The sequence below is a fragment of the Oreochromis niloticus genome, linkage group LG16 (genome assembly GCF_001858045.2).
Source record: "Oreochromis niloticus isolate F11D_XX linkage group LG16, O_niloticus_UMD_NMBU, whole genome shotgun sequence".
In the NCBI taxonomy this organism is placed as follows: Eukaryota; Metazoa; Chordata; class Actinopteri; order Cichliformes; family Cichlidae; genus Oreochromis; species Oreochromis niloticus.
In genome coordinates this window covers 15,818,724-15,836,478 of record NC_031987.2, presented here as the reverse complement: position 1 = coordinate 15,836,478, position 17,755 = coordinate 15,818,724, and the positions used below count along the sequence as shown (strand labels likewise).

General features: G+C 38.4%; 1 protein-coding gene across 1 annotated transcript in view; it reads left to right on the top strand.

The window, feature by feature from the left end:
• Positions 1 to 17,755, top strand: part of stk39 (serine threonine kinase 39) — a 32,561-nt gene that overhangs the window by 8,892 nt on the left and 5,914 nt on the right. The window contains exons 10-17 of the mRNA XM_003447396.5: positions 997 to 1,062; positions 5,244 to 5,366; positions 6,085 to 6,114; positions 6,537 to 6,593; positions 7,351 to 7,412; positions 16,506 to 16,558; positions 16,756 to 16,824; positions 17,097 to 17,161. Of these exons, the coding sequence (XP_003447444.1) occupies positions 997 to 1,062; positions 5,244 to 5,366; positions 6,085 to 6,114; positions 6,537 to 6,593; positions 7,351 to 7,412; positions 16,506 to 16,558; positions 16,756 to 16,824; positions 17,097 to 17,161 (525 nt within the window). The remainder of the gene's footprint in view (positions 1 to 996; positions 1,063 to 5,243; positions 5,367 to 6,084; positions 6,115 to 6,536; positions 6,594 to 7,350; positions 7,413 to 16,505; positions 16,559 to 16,755; positions 16,825 to 17,096; positions 17,162 to 17,755) is intronic.

The window sequence follows — 17,755 nt, the reverse complement described above, 5'->3', positions numbered from 1 at the left end:
AGTGACTTAATAAATCCATATAGTACTGTGCAAAAGTCTCTAGCCACCCCTCCATTTTTTATATTTTGCTTTCACAGAGTCAGACCTTCGAATAAGTTTTAAACTGGTCTTGAGCGATTGTTCTCCAGGCTCTCTGAAGGTCTTTCTTTCTTTAGACATGGCAGCTTTTTTCACTAATTTTTGGTCCAGTTTTTTACCTGACCATTTTCAGATGATTTTCAGATGATTTTCTTTTGTTAAGCCACTTAACACTTGACAATTCTCTTGCTGAATCTACTAAAAATACCAAAGATAACGCAATTTGACGGGTATAAAATGTTACTGGTGTCTAGTGTGTCCTTAAAAAATTTGTGTAAACTGCACAAGTAAAAAAAGAAAATAGTTTTTAGACCTGCTATTTCTATGTACAGCAGAAAAACTGTGAGTAAAAATTATATGGGGGGGGGTTGCACTCTACAGCCATCTGTTAAACACAGTGGAGGCTCTTATCGTGCTTTCAGCCAGTGGTGTTGAGGATCTTATCAAAATTAGTTGAACTGTATATGTAGGAAAGTATCGTAAGATTTTCATCCACCATGCCTTGCCATCTGGTGAGCGTCTGTTTGACAAAAGCTTTTTTTTCAGAACGACAATAGTCCCAAACACACTGCCAAAGCAGTAAAAACATACCTGAATAGAAAAACACACAATGAAACATGATCAGTCATGGATCCAAGGAAGAGCTTTAAATGTCCTTCAGGAATGTCCTTCTGTTTTTGCCTTATATACAGTATTTTCTTGTTTGCAAAAGTTTCAATAAATCGCTGCACTTATTTCCCATTTTCCTTGCAAAACATAAAGAAATAAAAGGTGTCCCAAGACTTTTGCTCAGTACTGTACCTCTCACGTGTCGTGCAGCCTTTGGACTCCATTCCACTAACTGATATCATCTGGACATTTAAAAAGCCCTACATGACTAACGATTTATTGAGTTATATTTTGATCATTTTTTCACAGAACAAAGAATATCTGGTGGAGAAGCTTTTGAGTCATGCACCAAAGATTTCTCAGAGAGCGAAGAAGGTATGTTTGCGTAAACATTCCCCGTAAAATAACTCAGCTATTCACTCAACGTGAGCGAATTATGGCAGTGAGGAGGAACTGACTGAAGTGCCTGTCTCCAGCAGAGTGCTGCATTTACAGTCAACACATGCGATGCTCTGTGACTTTCTTCAGCACCTCAAACGCTTTACGCCCTGTTGTGTAGATTATGTAAAAATATGGGCGACTGCCACGTAACAGTCAGGCGGTACAGCTGTACCGAAGCGTGTGTCAGTGGTTTCATGTGAAGCTCTTTGCATGTGTCACGCCGGAGACAAACAGGGTTAAATTAATTGTTGTGGTTAGGTAACAGAAAGGAGCAGATTATTGCTCAGTTCACTTGCTCTGTTTCCCACTGGTCACAGTTTACTGAGAGGAAGTGCAGCTTTTGGACACAGCTGATATTGGCTTCACATAACATTACGCCTGGATGGCCAGGACAGAAGTGGGAACACGGGGCCATTGCCAGAAGGCAGAGTGCAAGTGAGCGTAGAGGTGGAAATTCACTGACATGGTAAAGGAAGGACATCGTAGATAACATGGTCATTTCTGTGCATGACGTCGTATTTACGCACAAACATAGCTTGGTGTCAATAGAAAGGGAGATGACTATGGTGGGTGGTATGTGGAAGTCATAACAAAGAATGCTAAATGGATATAAACAAGTACTGCAGTATATCAGAGTTTGACAGTTAAGTTTATTACAGCCATCACCTTCTAATTTAGACTGTATTTATGGTCACTGATACACAAATTATGCTAGCTTTGGAATTGGAGCCACATTACTTTGAACTTGCACAGCAATATTTGTGCCAGTGAGAATAAAATAAATGGTATCACTTTTAGAGAGTATAAAATAGATTCTGTGGAGCCTTTTTATCACAAACTGGTGATGCACAACAACTGAATATGTAGTGCAATGAATACATTTTTTACGCGTGTATTCCTCTTAAAAGTACAAAACAGACAGCATGCAGGGTTTATGCAGTCCAGGTAGTGTCTGATACACTTGATAGCTTTGCTTTGGGAAATGTGTGGGCTGCAGAGCCTGTGTCCTTGTTGCTTTGTCCTGATTTGACCTGCAGAGTCATCTGCATTATAAACTCAGCAACATTACCCAAAGCTTGCAGAGACAAGCAGTATTATAGAAACACTGTCATTGCAGGATGTTGTGACCTTGTGGCCCTGGTTTTGTTAGATCTTATCTCAAGACTCTCAAATCGTCTAGATCGTGTTCTCAGTGCACCTCTCTTTGATCTGTATTTTTCCCTTCTCTTCACGCCTCAGTTACCAGTTGCTCTTTTTCCTGTGTTTTTCTCCTATGTGGTATTTCACTGTCTGCAAATGTGGGATTCTTCTCTGATGAAACAAGTACTGCCTGGATTTAAGAGACAAGACCTAAAGCCACACAACTACTCTTTGACTCAGCCTTAAAAGAAACCTGGCTTCTCCATTAACCTGCTCCAATGAATGAAAAGGAGATGGCAGATTCTGTCACCAGCAAAGTAATTTAAGATGATAATGGAGCTAGAACATTACTCCTTTATCTAACAAATGGAACTAGGATTCAGAAATGACTTGCGGAAATGAGAAATAGGAGAAGGGGACTCTTACAGAACATACAAACAGGCATCTGCGAGGGATTTTGCTTTATTTTAAATAGAAATGTTATACAGGATCATAGCCAGCCATTTAAAATGAAGGTGTTTGTGGGTCCAAAAAACCAGCAGAGGGCACCCTTACACCCAGTATTGAGTGTCTAAAAGAGGAACTAAGGGGCTTTATATTAGTTTAAAGGTCAGACATTAGTAAATAAAACTAATGTGTGCTTGAATCATTGATTTAATGCATAACAAAAAGTAACATGTGATAAGACTGAGATTGATATAAAGTTCAAATGTATGGTCTGGTGCACAAATGATGATGCAGTACTGATTGACTTCGGCTCGAATGCTTTCTGCAGCCTGATTTCTAAAAGAATGAAACAAAACACAACTTTGTACCAGAGTGTGTCGCAGTGTCTGAAAACGCCATTATGAGTGAATGCCAGGATTTTTAGATTCTGAACAACAATGTTTCTGTTCAATCGTATTTTTAGCCTACATTTTTGGTTCGTTTCTCAGTACTCTTCTTTCTGTGAGTGAATGTCAGCTGGGTTTCATGTATGGCTGCCCAGTGCATTGATCTGTGTCTGTTTTGCTCAAGGACCCTGAGCAGAACTGGGGGAGTCTTGGTTCTGTGTCAGGTTTGGAAAATAAACCTGACACCACCGCAAGGGTAGTGCTTCTTTAACTTTGACCCCGTCTAGAGCTGGGGAATTTTTATGACCCTGCTGCCAGTGGCTTACAGTTTTGTGTGCTCCCTCCTGTAACACTGTGGTGCCCTTGTGTCTCATCTCGCATGTTGCTTCTCTTACATGCTTTAACTGTAGAAATGCAACAAATTATAGGCTTTATGTATTTAGGCTTTGATTTGCCATACTTACTGTTTTTGTCTTGTTATACTTGATACATTTTCAGTTATAACTACTATAACTACCATGGTTAAGTCATTTATTTTTTTCTCTTGTATTTATTGTGCTATGCCCGAATTATACCTACTGAAATGGTATAAGCAACTGGTGAAAACAGCTAATCGGTTGAGAAAAAACTTTCTTTCTAGTTCAGTGTAGGTTTAGTCAATATATATATTTACTTCTTAGTTCAGTAGTCATTTTAGTTTTTAGTCACATTTGTCAGATGGTGTAATAAGTTTATTACAGCACGTGTATGAAGGCTGCTGACTCACAGTCATGACAAGCCAGTCTCCAAAAACATATGCAACAGTGCTTCCTTGTGTTTGTGTTGACAAATGTAAGACTAAAAATAAAGATATTTTCTGTTAATTCTCATTTTAATTTCAGTTTGTTTTTAGTTTTTATATCTGTTAACTAAATGTTTTTTGCATCTATTTTGAAACATATTAGCTTATTTGTGACTATAGATGTTATATACTAGTCAAAAAAAGAAATGCAAGATTATGTTTGAACTACATATTTACGCCTAAACAAGATATTTAATATGAGGTTTAGGCTTCTCTGGGCGTGATGGAAGCATTCACTCGTCTGCACATGGTCTGTACAAGTGTCTGGCTCTGTTGTTGAAGAATTGCTCTCCAGTCCTGGATGAGTGCATACTGCAGCTGTGCAGTGGTCATTGATTGTGGCTGCCTCTGATGAACATGTCCACCCAGCAAGTTCCAGGCATCTTTAGTAGCTGGATGTGCTCCTGATCCAGAAAAGCTTGCGCTACTCTGGCAGTGTGGGGGGTAGGCATTGTCTTGCTGAAACAACTGCAGGGTGGGGTGCTGCTGCACGAATGGCACAAGTACAAGTTGGAGGACCGCATTTTGGTACCTCTGTTCAGTTCTGCCAAGAACAGTCACATCAGAGACAATGCTCTCGTGGACACCGTGGAAGTGTGCACCAGCAGCAGCTCGGACACACATGCGAGTATCCAACTTGCCAATAGCCCAGACTTGGTCAGATTCAGTCAGTCGTGGCATGGAGACACTGATAACAATGTTGTACATACACTCATATTTGTGTTTTAAGACCACTGGCTTGAAAATGCTGTAAACTGAAGCAGTTTTGCTGTGTGCAAGTTGATTTGTCTTCCATAAACAATTTAAAAATCATGCAGTTGACTAAAACCAATCGGGCAGCATATGTTTGGGTTTCAAAATGACAATGTAACGCAAAGATTGGAAACATTTTCGCAACAGTTGTATTTCTTTTTTTTTGACTAGTATCTTTTCTAATATCTAAATCACAGGAAAAAAGGATGTTTGATTTTGTGAAGTTTGTCCTAACAAGAAAAACTTCTAAACTTTAAACTCCTTTTTTTGTTACATAGTAAAGATCTTTTCAGAACCAAGCAGTACCTTTGCCACTGCCGTACCAAACATACTTAACAGACTAAATGACTTGAATGTGGCTCTGTACGTTCACCTTTCATGTCACAAATGTGCAGCCACGTTATGTAAATCACTGAGGTCAGTACTCTTATTTAAAGGTCTGTAAAAGCTAATGGACTCATGGGTAAAGCACAATGTACAGACACATGAAGTCAAAGGAGCACAAATAATTTAATTAACATCGTGTGCTGGATGTCGTAATGCTCCAGGTCAGGAGAGTCCCCGGCTCCAGTGGCCACTTGCACAAAACAGAGGATGGAGACTGGGAGTGGAGTGACGACGAAATGGACGAGCGCAGCGAGGAAGGCAGAGCAGCGGTAAATCAGGGCAGGGTAGGTGAGACTCCACAGAGGGAGGCATTAATCAATGTGTTTACTCTTTTATGATCATCATCAGTAAAAATCATCATCAAAAGAGCCAAGATATTTTCTCGGATCAGTCTGAAACTGTAACAGAACTTGTGCACAGAAATTCCGAATATGAGTTATTAAGGTGTTGCATGTCATGTCCAACCCGCAGATCAAACCATTATGCAACTTTCCCTTCTGTCTTAGACACTGTGCATTCCGCCCCTTCCTGATTGGTTAGTTTTTTTGGATAGCAGATGGCTTATCTCTGAGAGAGCCTGTCATGAGGTCGCTGTAATGAGCTGGAAGATAGCTGTAAGGATTTGAGGCAGGAGGAACTAGCAACTATGATCAAAGAGCCCTTTGATAAAGATTCCCAGCTTTAATGTATGATGCAATAAATAATACTCTACCGGCAGTAATGATTTACGAAAAGGGTTGTTTTTAAGGTATATATATTCTTCTTTTCAACACGGATGTGCTTTGGTTTGTTTTTTGCAAATTTCAGGCTTGCTGCTTTTCAGTTTAAAAAGAAAGGTGTAGGCAGATGTGGATGGATTGATTTATACACATACAGTCTGTGAGCAGTGTATGGCTTATATTCATTTTTTGCTTTTTGACAAACTAAAACAGAACATATAACATGATTATTACCGTGTGTCTGACAGTAAATATGTAAAAATGTTTTTTTTCCCCCCTCCAGTCACGAAGGGTCAAAGATGACGCCAAAGATGTAAGTTAGATATTCCTCTCCTACACCAATTTGAGCTTGCAAAATATCTTAGAATATCTAAAAAGACAAGTTGTCATAGACAAACCGGCCATATCCTTCTGCTGCTTTACAATTCGATAAGTTGCCAAAGGGGTATTTTTTATTTTTAAATTCACTTGACTGGCCTACTTGAGCTGCTGCTTGTGTAAGAATCATGAGCTCACTTAATTAATGTTTATTTCTCTGCTCGCATTTTTATGCAGTTTCATTTAAAAATTCCACGAATTTGATTTAACCTGTCTCATAAAGAGAGCAAATTGCTCCTCATTGATTGGTTTGAATTGACTTTCCTCTGTTGTCTTTATACGATGAGCTCTGATTTGATATTTACCAAGGATGTAATAGCATTTGCACAATCATGCCTCACATTTTGTTCCTCCTAGAATGAGGAGGATGCCAACAATGTCCCTATTGAAGGCTTGTCTATTCAGCATCCCCAGGTGAGGGATTCGGCAGCAGCACCAATTTGTCATGATTCAATGACCTTGATTCCACTGTGATTGTGTGTGTTTGTGTTCATTTCTGCGCGTGCACACTTAGAGCGTATGTCTGTCTGTGGATGTGTCAGTGGGCGTATATATATATGTGTGTGTGTGTGTGTGTGTGTATGCGTGCGTACATGGAGACGGTCGGTCTCCTGGAGGGATGCTCTCAGCAGTAATAACTCAGAGTAAATGGCTGTCTGCCTGACAGTGCTAGCTCAGTGACTGGGTGTATCTCATCTGAAAACTCGCTGCCATTGTATCCCATTTTCTTTGGCTTTTGTCAGTCTGAAAATGAGCCAAAGCAGTTTGAGGTGTAGTCTTGTGTCCCAGTCAGGAATTAACTCTGACAGCTTCTTAGCAGTCATTTCCTTTCCATAATATCTCATCCTTGCCATATAAAAAGCCCATTTGTAATACGGTTTTGATAACAGTGATAGACCCTTACACTGTAAACCTTCATGTCTTGTTCCTTTTCTTCTCCCTTAAGACTTTCCCTGCTGCTGCAGTGAATGAAAGACATTTTCTAGTAAAAAAAAAAAAAAGAAATCACATATGTGTGCACACATTTCTTGTTTATGTTCATCTTGAAGTTTGCAGAATTTCATGCTCTCTCGTGCATGCTTTATGTGACTCTTACTCCTCTTTTTCACAGTGAATGCTTTTGCCAGTCTGATGTTTAATCTGCTTCATCACCAGATATTTTCTCCTGCAGGTTGAACCATATGAGAATACACCCTTAATTCAAGGTGCTGTGAACATGGTACTACGGCTAAGGTGAGACTGAGAGACACACATACACACATGAAAAAATCGCCAGTGAGATCTATTTTTCTAAAAGCAGTAAAAGCAAAGAAATGTGCAAATTTGTTATCTCTGAGTTTAAACAATGCAGGCTTCTAATAGACCTAATGATCTTTGGCTGCCACAGAAGGGATTTGGCATCACCGCTGATCCCCTTATCTCATGTTGTCTTACCGCTGTAGTCAGAGGGAGGGGTGTTACACATCATTGCCTCTCGCGGTGCTCCGCAATCTGCCTTCCTCCCTAAGACTCTTTGCGCTTATAGCACCTCACTCTTTTTGCTGCATTATTCAAGACATTGCTGTTTATGGAAATACTCCCGTGACTTAGGGCAGGCTTGCGATTTGGTCACATAATTTTGGCAGCAGGTGGAAGCTCAGTTACCTGTGTGGTGTACGGAAATGCATTTTCTATATCTTGGTCTGTGTTACTCAGAATGAAACAAACACAGAAACAGAAGTAGAGAGAATGGATGCTGAATCGGACAGACCAATGTGCATTTTCGGACAGCTGAAAGTCTCCCTCTAGCTCCCCGACGAGCCCGGTGCTGAGCACGCTCTTGCTTGAATAGGCAACTGAAGGTCTCTCCCCAGGTGTCAATTTTATTCTGTGCTTACCAACAAAACAATATCTTGCATGCAACAGGTGGCGGCTACCTGTTCATTGGTGAAAATTCATTATTCTAACCTGGTGGTGAAAACGTGCAGAGATTTGATGGTTTTGGCTTTTTCTGCTCTTCAATTTCACAGCTTTAAACATGAGTTTAGCTTTAAATCAACTTTTAGGATTGTACATGTGTTTTTAGTAGTACGTCGTTTTTCATCAGCCAGCAAATGATATTGTGTCCACAGAGAAGAGCATCCACTGCGCTTGGTATCATTGTCTTTTTAGGTGAATTTGTGTAGTAGAGATATAGATGTGATGCTTAAAATGTAAAACCACATGTTTGATATAATTTGTTTTGTCAGAAAAAGGTACTGAAAAGCTTCCTCTTCTTTCAGTTACTCACATATTATAACATTTCTGTATCTTTATCTACATTTAAGGTTTAAAATGCTTTGTTTTGATCATTTCTGATGTTTCAGACAGCAGATGTAACAGTGGAATACCAGAATTTGTCATTTCTAGATATTTCATCTCCTACTGAACATGCATTTTCTGATTTCAATTGCAAGCAATTTGGTGCTGGCTGAGAAAATGTTTCTTTAGGAGTTATTTGACTTTTTCATTGTTAAGAAGCTTTTGGCTGGTATGTTTTAAAGTGAATCAGTGGGGCTTTATAAGATGAAAGACTGCATATTTTGGGATTTTCTTTGGCTGTGCTCCTGTGTTGTGGGGGCAGAAAGATATATTTCTGGCTTTCGCAAATAGGAAGAGGCTGCATAAGAAGCAGTGGATTTAAGAGGGCCGATTAAATAAAGGCTTTAGCTGGAATTTGTCGCAATATTTAATGTTTGGTTTTTTACTACTTTTTTTAAAAGTTGAATTTAAAACCTGAACTGAATTCTTACTGAGGTTTCACTAGCAATGAACAACTCAAATTTACTAATGAATAGAGTAGTTCCAACCCTGACTAAAAATCAGTAAAACTGATTATGAATAAAGGTTCTTGACCTGACATTAATCTCATTTATGAGCTGCCACTGTGTAGCAAATGCATCGTCTGTAATGAATAATTAGACAATTTCATCTTTGTTCTTTTTGTCATTTTGGGAGCCTAAAACATATTGAATGTTGTTACTTGTGCATTATTTTACTAAGTCTTTGAGAAGCTACATAAAAAAACCCCTCATCAATTAGGGGAAGTTTAAAGTTTTTCAGATGGTGAATACATCAAAGTAATTGCATTGCAAAGACAAAAATAAACAATTAATTGGTCTCCTTTCTCAGCTGATTAGCGTGAGTTTATGGTAATAGGATCCCCTCAGTAGCAGAGGTGTAGGAACAGAAGCGCTGTGATTGGTTCACTCTTTCTGGGTTTTTTCTTTTTTTTTTTCAGTGTCATTGAGAACTCCTGAGAATAGCAATGTCAGCAGTTTAAAGGGGAAACGCTTTTGGTGCAATGTCACTGGAGCTTAAAAAGCCAAAATAGAACAGATGCAAATTGATTTAGCCAAGAGGTGACATTTCCTTGTGTTTTCTTAAGACTCTTGTTTATAAAAGGTAGCTAGAAGTTGACAAATGTCACCTTAGCTTCTGAAATATCATCTTGATATTAAATTTCAGAGAAACATAAATGTAGTGTGTGCGCTTCTGTCAGCCTAAGCCTGGAGATATGGGTTTATTGCTTGCGAGCTTCTTGACAGTTGTTTGTGAACCAAATAAACCTTTCTGTCTCGCTAACATTTGGAAGATTTATCCACCTCACCATCTGCACAGGCAAGCTGCTAGTAGTGGAAGTCGCTGGCACATTAATAAGGCCATGATTTCTCACCAGTTCTAGTCAATTATATGTTTTAGATGTTGGTGAGACAAAAAATGAAGCTGTTACTCTGGATTCACATTTTTACTTTTTATTACTTATAAATGACAGATTCCTTAATAACAAAATGAGCTGTTAATAGCCAAGTTCACAATTAATTTCCTGAAGAGTTTCTCATAAGAAACTTTGCAATTTGGTATAAAGGAAAATAATAATTTCCTTGAAAGCCTGACTAATTTCACAAGTGAATATTTAGCGAGTAGTTAATTAAAGTCGTTCTCCTGCCATCATCAGCCAATAAAAACAATCTCTTTTAATCAAAATTACACATTTTAACCCTTTTTTGACATGAAAGAAATCCTTTCATTCCTCAAAATTGATTTTATTGGGCACAAATGTACAGACATCTTAGTTCCTGCTTTACTGCAGCATTTCTCTGTACTTGTCAACTCAGGAAACATTATCTTTACTGCAAGTGCCCTGTGTTTGTCAGGGTGAAACAGATGCACAATTTGTGGGATGCAGGATTTATGGTACTGCGTTTATGTCCATTTGTGAAGGTGTTTTCCTGCGTAAAGGTTTATGCAGCGTATGCAAATGAACTTCTTTTCAGTCCTTCAAAAAACCAACAGCACGTAGCTTGATGTGGATGACACTGTGCACAGGATGAATGTTGATTTGTTGGAAACTGGGCTACATCAGTTGAGTTCACTGGGAACAGGAGAACTGCAAAAAAAAATGTCTTTCCTTTCCCAAAGGGTCGCTGCAGTTCATAGATTTGTATATTTGATTTGGCACAGTTGCAAGGCTGTGTTTGTGTCTCAAACCTGTGCAGTCACATTTGTCTCAATAGGTTCACAAATGTGTAGGATAAGATCCACAAGCATAAACTAAGATTTACAAATGTGTACAACTGTGTGTGTATAATTTTGAGTACTTACAAATGCGTGCTTCAGTCCACACATGTACACAGTAAATTGAAGACATTTTTAAAAATACATCAAAAATTAAATAATCATATTTTACTAGTCTCTTAAATTCAGTTTCACAAATCTGATCATTTTCACTCTTCTACAATATCTAAAAATATTTGTGATATTTCACTTACAGATGGTTAAATATGCACGTTTCACCTGACAGTTGCATATCATCAAGTGCGCATGTCGCTTCTAATGCTGTTAGTTTGACATAGAATCACAAATTCACAAAAAGATACACAAAGCTATATTTAATTGCAAGTGGAAAACTGGGACACCTGAGCATCCTTTGTGTTTCTGTGTTCTGATACTTTTTTCTAAATGCACTGAATAGCTCATGGATCATAGCATGCAGATTTGTAACCCTTTTGAGATTAATTTAACTTTAACAATTTTTTCATGTGCAAGGCAGGGCACCATTGACCTAATAGCTTCAGCATGAAGAGCACTGAAAGTGTAGTGGAAACTAGAATTGTTTCTAACACTAGTTTTGCTTCAGCTCTTTGCAAGAACTTTGGTCTTTTCCATGAATAGCTAAAGGACCAAGAACAGCACAAATAAGAGTAGCCTGCAGAGCCGTTATTTGAGCTGCAACCATTGCCCCTGGTTGTAGCTCACACCTACAATATGTAGATGATGGTCTGCGTAACTATACATACAGGCAAATATGGACACAAATGCAATACTGTAAGTCTGAGTAGATAGGAGCTAAGACAAGGAAATAGCATAGAGAAACCAGTCAATGTTCAACATAAATGCTCCTGGTTTGAAATAGAGCCAAGGATGGAACAAAACAGTGTCAGAGCTGGAACATTAAAGGTAAATACTCGGTGTATTTTAGGGGTCATAACTTCAACTTGACTAATCTAACACACATTATGAAATCATAATTTACTAATGATAGCCACAACTTGTTTAGTCGAGAGAATTGGTTTGTTGGGTTTGTTGCATATGGAACCGCAGCTCTGTGAATCAGTGTTTCTAAAGCGGTCACTAGTTTTCATTGAAAAGTCTTTAACTATTAGAAACCATATTCTCCACAATTGTAATTTGTGTTTTTCTTTAGGTAAAATACAGTAAGTTGAACTATTCAGCTGGCATGTGCTGACATAAAGACTAGCTTACTGTAGTTCAGAGGTATCGAATTCATTTTGCAGTTTTCCCCAATTTGATCTCAAGTTGGTTGGACCAGTAAAACTATTGAGAAGCCTCTTAATTGTTAATTGCCTTATGTCTCAGTTTTTACACCTTAGCAGTTAAAAGGCTTATAGGGTATTGCTGTTACCCTACTCTGTGGGTGGACAGGCTTACACATTAAGAAATATTATTTCAAGAAAGTACTGGCAGCTTGTCGTGTAATTTAAACAGTTTGAACTGTAGATCACACAAACAAATAAACAAACAACAGCTAAAACTTTTATAGTGATTTGTAAAAACCAAAAACCAAAACCCCAAATAATAATTTTTCTGTTCTTTTAATGGAATACTAACAATAAAAGTATATTTAGTTTTTATTTGTTGTTTATCTGTTACTTACTGTGGTGTCTTTGGCTCTGTTTACTGTTGAAAATACAGTTTTTTAGTCCATAAATTTGGAAAAAAAAAAGTGTTTTTTTCCAAAGCCATGCAGTGGGCTTGATGTTTGACACCCCTGTTGTAGCTTAATAAATATTAAAAGATTAGATGATTTTTAAAGGACAATTTACAAATTTAGGTAATCATTTCAATGAGATTAACTGAACTACTTCCTCGTTTGTACTCTTTGTTCTTCTATTAATATGCAATCTTTCCTCGAAGAGTGGGTTCCCTACAAAATTTAGTTTATCTGTTCTGTAAAAATGATTTAGTGGGACTTTTGTTTGTTGGCCTTGGCTTCATGGCGTGCGGTACATTTGCATTTTCTTATCTAAAAATTCCAGCTGGCTTCATTATCAGAAACCTCAGTGACAGCCGACAATGCTGCGGTGCACTGGTGAAACCTGAAGACATTTTTAATTGATTGCACCGGAGATTTCTCTGCCTGTCTCCATTATGTAAAATAAAATGTTCATTAAAACAATATGATCTACTTATTTGTGGAGAAGCAGTCCGTGCATGTTATGATTGTACCTCAGTTATATTTTTTTTTAATGAAGAAATGGGTGCTCTCACTTGTTCACGTGGTTTTTTTTGTTTTTTTACAGTCACATGTGTAACTTAGCTCATAGTGTTCTCACATAAAAGGGTTGTTGATGAAATGCAAACTTTACTGTGTGAATCTTCAGAGGGATATCTCCATCCTCAGTCTGCTATACAGGGATAATCCCGAATGATCCAGGTGGAGTCAGTAGACAGAACATTTTCTAAACACTCTCCGCGGGCTTTCTACAGAGGAAGCAGATTTAAGTCCGATTTTTTTGGGCATGTTTATAATCATCTGAAATACACATTGCCTCATCAGCCTTGGCAATGTACACTCTCAGCTTCCACCCTGGGAAAAGAGATGCTTACATCCATCTGCTCCATCAGAATTTTTTTCTTTTTCAACAGCAAAATGTTTTTAAAAAAGTCAATCTGAGTCACAGTTAAGTGCTAGTAAATCCTGACTCTCACCATTTTTCATGCTCTTGCCACAAACAAACTCATTATGGATATGTCTTGACCTGTTTGTGTGTGTGTGTGTTGACTTATGGCTCTAATCTAATCTAAAATCGGGGTTGTGGACTAGCTGGCTGAGTTATTAAACTAGACTACACACCATATTAATCTTCCCTACATGCAGTTGTTTTGGGAGGTAGTGCTGTCAGGCCTTGCCTTTATCAGAAGAGAGCCGCTCCCCTGTCACAAATGCATTTTAAAGACAGATTTCTAGTGCATGGGATGCAAATGAATGCAAGCTGATCCTGCAAGAGGCTGAAAGGCACATTTTATCAATGCAGTCAAACTAGCTGGATGTTTGTTTACATTTTACTACAGTCTACAGTTGAGAATATACTTCCTCAAAATTATAGTTGTATTTTAGAACTGTATTCTCTAATATAATATATTTAGTTACATTTACAATAATCACAGACAGATGTTAAACTGGGATCATGCATAAATTAGCAAATACAAAGGTTTTCTGCAAATTTCAAAGTTTCAAAGTTCTAAGGTTTTACATATCAGGATATAATGGTCATTAAATAAATACAGAAGCAGTTTGCAAAACACTAAATGCACCCCATGATTCAGTTGCTTTAGCAGCAACAACTTCAGTTTCTCATATTGTTGTTGAGGAATTGTATCCCACTACCCTTTACAGACATTGAGGTTTGTTGGCATTTGTTTACGTACAGCTATCTCAACAGTCAACTATAGTATTTCAGTTGAGTTGAGGTCTGGGCTTTGACTGGATCATAGAAACACCTTCGTCCTGTTCTTCTTAAGCCGCTCTGTTGTAGATTTTCTGCTGTGCTTGGAATCTGTTGAATTTCTAGTTTCAGCCAATCTTTAACTCAGTGACTGCAAAGTCCCCAGATCCCTCGGCTGCAAAACAAACCCAAATCAACACCCCTCTGCCACCGTACTGGTATGAGGGTTTTTTGCTGATATTCTGTGTTTGGTTTTCTCTATATGGTGCTGTGCATTATGGCTAAACATCTTCACTTTGGTTTGATCAGTCCAAAGGACATTTTTTCAAGAAATCTTGTGCTTTGCTCAGATGCAGCTTTGCAAATCTAAGCTATCCTGGCATGCTGTTTTTAGAGACAAGTTCAGTCTTTTTTCTAATTTTACTGTCATGAGGATCAACTTTTAACAAGTTACATGAGGCCTGTAGAAACTGAGATGGAGCTCTTGGGATTTTTGCATGTTCTGTAAGAATTGCACAATCCACTGGGGGGAGATTCCTGGGACACCTGAATGTTCCACATCAATAAAGAGGCAAAACGTCTGCTTGTATAGGGGTGTTCATATTTGCTGAAGATCAATTAATTAAGTGCATTTGTTTATCCTGACATGGCTGCTAGTTTTCACAAACTGCTTCTAAATTTTGTGTTAGATAAATAACATCACAGTGAAAAATGTTGTGTCCTGTAATTCATCTGAGGTTGTATTTACAGATTTAAAACCTGATAAGGAAGAGATGATTCGTATTATGCGACTGTCCTACTTTCACCAAATTATGCTTCTAAGGAAGATTATGCTAATTTAGCTTCTAACAAAGACATTAATAAATTAATTAATTAATGTAATATCTGCTGCTTTTCCTAGGCTGTTCATTTGCTGTTATTATGCAAACTGCCTCAGTGTGATTAGCATAATTTATTGACACCTTTAATTGTGTAGGCTGCTATAGTGGGGGGTTTTGCTATCGCTGTGATTATGAGAAAGAAGTTTTCCTTGCTTGCAGTGTTTTAACATCACGTCATTGTTTTGATTCTGCAGCCCACAAGTTCACTTTTCTGATTTGACTCTTACCGATCTCGTTAGGTTTTTTAAATGAGAAAAAAACTCATAGTATGTACTGCACAAAGGTAGAGACAAACAGGCATCATTCGTGACCAGCAAGTGCAACACTTAGCATTAAAAAGGATATACCTTTTCCCCAGGAGTTGGTAGTGATTGCATATAGGACACAGTTAGGACACAGCTTATCCACCTTAGTAGAAATTACTGAAAAAAACTGCATTACTTGAAAGAAGAATTATGAATATTTATAGAATATAATAGTAAACAATTGTGAAATTGTTCATTATCAATATAATAATGAGGAGTTACCATTGTGAATGACTTATTACAGAAGAGGAATATAGTGAAATATGATATGCAGAGAAACTGGTGGAGTGGATGAAACAGAGTGTTGCAGAGCAGCGGTGACACTGACATCACACAGGGAGAGAGAGACAATTTTCGGCTTAAAAAGCTGAAAAAATTGGGAGGGTGTGTTTGGTTTTTGACATGCAGAGAGCGAGGCTTGTTAAATATGGATAAAACGGTGCAGTTGCGTCTGTGTGAAGTGCCTTGCAGGCTTTGGGTTATTAGTTTGCAGCTCTCCTTAGTAAACTAAATATTGTTTGATGGGGGGGCAAATATGTTTTTAACACCATCGCTGCAGTCGTTACAAATGACACAATTGGGGAGGGTGAAATACAGACCTGCACGGCCACTGCATGAAGAGCACATTTATTTATTTATTTTGCACATGCTATGAGAAGCCCGACAGACAGATGAAATGACTGTTACCCGAGAAGCAGTGAATAAGAATAACAGAACGGTGGCATATCTGTGACCCCGGTAGGTCGTCGTCTTGTTTTTCCGAGATGGGTTCATATAAGGAGGTGTCCTGATGAGGTTATGTTCTCCTAATGGACTGCTTGTAACTAGAGGGTGAAGAAACGATGACTGCGATTGCTGCAGTTTCACCCCAGCTCATAGCAGGATGGTCATTCTAGAAGATGAGATGCGCTCTAACTTTCTGCTTGCTGTTTCTACTTCTGAACTGTCTGCTCTTGAAACCTGGGGGGAGTTATCTCTTCACTGTTTGATCACTTCTCTTAGATCACTGGAGGCATTTTCATTTCTGCTTTCATCCTGCTTGTTTCTAACATTGTGCTGCTCAGGTCATGTCTTCGCTCTGCTCTGCAACAAATTTAAATCTACCGTTTCAGGTACTGCTCTGCAATCACATCCCCTTGTCTCTTTTTCCAGGAACTCCAAAAAGGAGCTGAATGACATCCGGTTTGAATTTACTCCTGGGCGAGGTAAGGGCTCAGCCTCAATTAATTTGGAATATGCTGTTCCCTATGTGGTAATATCCCCACATTAGATGACTGAATTGTTTTCTGTATAATGGGTAATGGCACTGTGCTCTGGACAGCATCTGATTCAGTCTCTAACACAATCACCTGCTAAGTGGCATGTATGAGGTCCAATATTTGTCATGTTATTCTCTCACAAGACACTGCTGATGGGGTTTCCCAGGAACTGTTCTCAGCTGGACTGGTCAATGGGCACGACGTTGTTATTGGTAATCCTGTGCCTCTTTATTCTCATAAATTGTGTTGTTTGAATACATAGCCTGCTTACTGGAAAACATCATCTTGAAATAATTTGTTAATAGAAAACCTATTACCAGGGTGAATTACATTTAAATTGGATCTTGGAATAACTAAAACCGGTTTTCTAGTCTTCATATTTACACTAGACTGCTCTTTCATTGGTAGCAGGAGCGTGTCCTAATATTTCCTCAGTATAAAGCGTGTTTGTTATTACTGAACACAATTATTTCCTCTATTACAGTTGCTGCTAACCTTCAAAAGATTGTAGATGACCCAATTACCTACAAAGTACTGACCTTTAAGCTGGTGAGTTTCCACATGATTGATGATTCATGACACCTGCCCTGGCTTTGTCTTGGCTTGCGATGTCCAGCCATAAAGAGCTCGCTGGGGAAAGCTTTAGCAAGAACTGGAGTTATTAGACAGGAACTCTGCGTAAAACTAAAAGTTGTTCAGTTGATGATGCAAAGAAATTATTTTAGAAGAAGTGAAGGAGAAGGTTAGAGGATTGATGTTACAGAAGACATTAAAATTATTTACCTTTTTTTTTCTCTAAATCTGGACTTGAAATGTTTGGATATTTTGTTATGGGGATACAGTTCATTCAGGCTAATATAACATACATTTTCACATTTATTTTACACTCTTCACACTTTGTTAGCTACACCATGCTAGTTCTGTGCTGGCTCCAGTTTCTTTTCTTCCATATCGACATGATGGCATCACACAGTTGATTCATTTTTTTTGCTGCAAATCAACGATAGGACTCTCCCGTTCCACCACATCCCAAAGGTGCTGTAGTGGATTCAAATCTGGTGACCATTTGAGGCCATTTGAGTACAGTGAGCTCATTGTCATGTCAAGAAACCGGTTTGAAATCATTTGAACTTTGTGGCATGG